The sequence below is a fragment of the Cebus imitator genome, unplaced genomic scaffold (assembly GCF_001604975.1).
Source record: "Cebus imitator isolate Cc_AM_T3 unplaced genomic scaffold, Cebus_imitator-1.0 Scaffold109, whole genome shotgun sequence".
NCBI lineage: Eukaryota > Metazoa > Chordata > Mammalia > Primates > Cebidae > Cebus > Cebus imitator.
The window spans coordinates 5,150,130-5,154,337 of record NW_016107424.1 but is presented as its reverse complement, the minus strand read 5'-3'; the positions used below and the strand labels follow the sequence as shown (position 1 = coordinate 5,154,337).

The window sequence follows — 4,208 nt, the reverse complement described above, 5'->3', positions numbered from 1 at the left end:
TCCGTCTCAAAAAAAAAAAAAAAAAAAAAGAGTTGTTTGGGATTTGACCATTTCCGTTTCATGTAGAAGGTACTGGTTAAGAAGTTCTGAAGTCCTTTTTCCCTTCAACACAGTCATATAGTTTGAGAGTGATAATGTTTTGACATGCTAAACTTGTTATAATTTTTCTTTCTTTTTAAAGTAAGTATCTCAAAATTTAGAAACAGCAGCAAGTAGATTAGGCATATGTAAGATAGTTTCTGATGTACACCCTTCATGCTTTTCTAACTTCTTTTTTCTATTTAGGTTTGGAGTGGGACAGTATTTCAGAATGTGTAGATTGGATGGTACCTTTTGTCAATGTAGTAAAAAGTACTAGTCCAGTGAAGCTGAAGACTTTTAAGAAGATTCCTATGGAAGACAGACATAATATCCAGACACATACAAGTTACCTGGCTATGCTGGTATGTTTCTTTTTTTGGAGCTTTTTGGCTTTGCTATTTGAATCTAGTAAGTGACTGAAACTGATGGTCAGAATAGAGTACTCCTTCAGGCAGTTATATACGATGGGTCAGGGGAAAGTTAGTTCTAATGGGCAAAGGCAAAATGATAAAATGTAGAAAAGTTCATAGAATTACTTTGAAATCAAAGCAAGATTTGTGAAGTGTCTCAACATCAATGCCAACAGTCTACCAAAGTTAAAAAATGTATATAGCATTACAAAAACTTTCAGAATATGACCATTCACACTTGCAAAGACATAAAAAGACCATTAGGCCTAAATAATCTCAAATAAGTACCCAGAAGTCTGTTTGACTTTGTTTTACGAAATCAGTGCATGATTTCTTCCCATGTATAGGAAGAAGTAAATTACATACACACCTTCAGAAAAGGGGGACAGTTGTCACCAGTGTGCAATGGAGGCATTATGACACCACCGAAGAGCACCGAAAAACCACCAGGAAAACACTAAAGATAACTAAGCAAACAAGTTGGAATTCACCAAGTATTGGGTAAAACTGGTATCACTGAACTACTCATGTTTTACAGGAAAATAGTGCTGTGATTATCCTAGCCAATTCAGAAGTTACACTGCCATTCTTTAAAACTTAAAATTGGCACTAAAGAATATAATTAATTCCTATGTTAGCTGTTAAAGAAACAGCAGGACTTGTTTACAAACATGTGACTTCATTCCCAAGGTTTACTTGATAGAAGCCAGCCACATTTATACCATAGCAATGTTTTTCCTTTGATCCAGTGTTACTGTGTTTATCTTGATAAACTACAAATTTTACCATTGGAGTTTTGGACTGGGTAAGTGCTACCTTAGAGGGTATACTAAATGATATAGTACTTTGAATCTAGTTGTTAGATTCTCAAAATTCCTACACTCTTGACTAGTGCAATTTGGTTCTTGAAAATTAAACTTGTTTACAAAGGTTTAGTTTTGTAATAAGGTGACTAATTTATAGCTGCTCTAGCAAGCTATTATAAAACTTGAATTTCTACAAATGGTGAAATTTGTTTTTTAACTAGTTTATTTGCCTTGCCATAACACATTTTTTAATAAGGCTTAGATGAACATGGTCTTCAACTTGTGCTCTAAACAGTGGGAGTACCAAAGAAATTATAAACAAGATAAATGCTGTGGCTCCTTCCTATGTGGGGCTTTATTGACATGTAGGTTGCTTGATAATAACCTTTTTGTATATCACAATTTGGGTGAAAAACTTAAGTACCCTCTCAAACTATTTATATGAGGAAGTCACTTTATTATGCTAAGATATCCCTAAATCATTTTTTTTTAATTTAGTGTGACTAAGGCTTTATTTATGTTTGTAAAACTGTTAGCGTCCTTTCTAAATTCCTACATTGTGAGATAAGGACAGTGTCAAAGTGATAAAAGCTTAACACTTGACCTAAACTTCTATTTTCTTAAGGAAGAAGAGTATTAAATATATACTGACTCCTAGAAATATATTTATTAAGACACAAAAACTTGCTGTACATAGGCTAGCTACTTTTACATATTTTAAATTAGCTTTTTATTACAAAATTTAGCCTCAAAGTAGATTTAATTAGAAAACTAGATTGCTAGTTTGTTATCTGATATGTGAATCTCTTCCATTTGAAGAAATTATAAATTTAAGCTATTGTTATGAAGTCTAATGTATAGTTTGTTTTTAAACTAATATTGTTTCAGTATTTTGTCTGAAAAGAAAACACCACTAAATGTGTACATATGTATTATATAAACTTAACCTTTTAATACTGTTTATTTTTAGCCCATTGTTTGTTTAAAAAATAAAAGTTAAAAAAAATTAACTGCTTAAAAGTAAAGTTTTGCCATTGCTTGGAGAAACTTTTTTTTCCTTCTCTGTGCTGCCAGCTGTAACACTTCTTCTGGATTGCTTGCATTCAACTCTGTCTGACCGATGGCTTTTATCTTCCAAAACAGAAAAGTGAGGTTATTAGAGGTCTGTCAAAAATTAAGTTTTGTTGGTACAAGTAATATAAAGCTACCTACATGCTAATAACGCTAAGGTTTTTAATGATTAACTGAACCTCTAATTGTAAAACCCAAGAGTTTTGGAAAAAATTTAAGATTGACTAGGGCCACTGAAGGAAAAATGGACTCGGCCATAGTTTATGGAATTACCTTAATGTAAATTTATTTGACTGAAAGTAACAGTACGCTTTACATAGTAATTTTTAGAATTAAACTAGGGATCCACTTTTTTGTTGTCTTTTTGAGATGGAGTTTTGTTCTTGTTACCCAGACTGGAGTGCAATGGCACAATCTCAGCTCACCGCAACTTCCGCCTCCTGGGTTCAAGTGATTCTCCTGCCTCAGCCTCCCAAGTAGCTGGGATTACAGGCATGCGCCACCACGGCTGACTAATTTTGTATTTTTAGTAGAGACAGGGTTTCTCCATGTTGGTCAGGCTGGTCTCGAACTCCCGACCTCAGGTGATCTGCCTGCCTTGGCCTCCCAAAGTGCTGGGATTACAGGCATGAGCCACTGCATCTAGCCCAGGTTCCGCTTCTTAATGTGCAAAAATAACTACTTGCTCAGCACTATAGTGGAATATAGTGCCTCAATCACTTAAATATACATAGTTTAGAACCTTAAAAATCTATAGATTTAAAAAAAAAATTTTTTTTTGAGACAGAATTTCACTCTTATCACCCAGGCTGGTGTGCAATGGCGCAATCTTGGCTCACTGCTACCTTCCTGTGATTCTCCTGCCTCAACCTCCCGAGTAGCTGGGATTACAGATGCCTGTCACCTCACCCGGCTAATTTTTGTACTTTTAGTAGAGACAAGGTTTCACCACGTTGGCTAGGCTGTTCTCAAACTCCTGACCTCAGGCGACCCACCCACCTCAGCCTCCCAAAGTTCTGGGATTACAGGAGTGAGCCATTGCGCCCAGCCTAGCATTTCCTTAAACAACAAGACTTCTGATACATGGCTTGAAAAGAGAAATGACTATTCAGGTATGATCATCAGGTATGGAAAGTCAAGGAATAGAAGAAATTGCTGGATGATGCCATTTCAACATAAAGGAATGCATGTGGCAAAAGTAGGTAGTAGAGTATAACCAGAGTTGTTTCAAACAAACCAGGTATCCCAAAGACAACTGGCTATAAAAATCCAAAGTGAAACAGAAGTTGGAATAGGAGCCAGATATTTGAGAGAAGTAATGTATTCCATGTAGACAGTAATCAAAACCAAGAGTGGATTAAAATAGGGATGAGAGAAGCCAGAAGAATAAAGAAATTTCAAGAAGGAAGGAGATGTAATCAGGAAAATAACTGTAAAGTATCCGCTGTATCTGGCATTTGGTGCCTCTTGAGAGAAAATTTAAGAGCAGTGATGGCAGAAGTCAAATTGCTGGGTTGAAGAGCTTCATAAGCTAGGCAGAGAGGGATAAGAGGGCTAGAGGTGGAGGCACAGACAGCACAAACCTGTAGTAGGATGAAGTCTTTTATAGGCCATGGGAGAAGTTGACAATATAGGAAATCAACTCATTAAAAGGTTACTGAGGGGAGAGAATTCAAAGCATAAAAATTTGCCTTCAGCCGGGTGTGGTGGCTCAAGCCTGTAACCCCAGCACTTTGGGAGGCTGAGGCAGGTGGATCACGAGGTCAAGAGATCGAGACCATCCTGGTCAACATGGTGAAACCCCGTCTCTACTAAAAATACAAAAAATTAGCTGGGCATG

At 36.4% G+C, this 4,208-nt stretch overlaps 2 protein-coding genes across 7 annotated transcripts in view; one reads left to right on the top strand and one right to left on the bottom strand.

Annotated features, from left to right (window-relative positions):
• CCNE2 (cyclin E2) overlaps positions 1–2,322 on the top strand; it is a 14,894-nt gene extending 12,572 nt beyond the window's left edge. Inside the window, exons 11-12 of the mRNA XM_017538134.1 lie at positions 286–443; positions 839–2,322. Of these exons, the coding sequence (XP_017393623.1) occupies positions 286–443; positions 839–952 (272 nt within the window). The 3' untranslated portion in view covers positions 953–2,322. The remainder of the gene's footprint in view (positions 1–285; positions 444–838) is intronic.
• INTS8 (integrator complex subunit 8) overlaps positions 1–4,208 on the bottom strand; it is a 99,326-nt gene that overhangs the window by 34,621 nt on the left and 60,497 nt on the right. Inside the window, exon 27 of one of the 6 annotated variants that reach the window (XM_017538133.2) lies at positions 449–2,428. The exons of the other annotated variants lie outside the window; for them this stretch is intronic. Coding sequence (XP_017393622.1) covers positions 2,312–2,428 — 117 coding nt within the window. The 3' untranslated portion in view covers positions 449–2,311. Of the gene's footprint in view, positions 1–448; positions 2,429–4,208 lie in introns of those variants that run through there. 6 annotated transcript variants of the gene reach the window in all.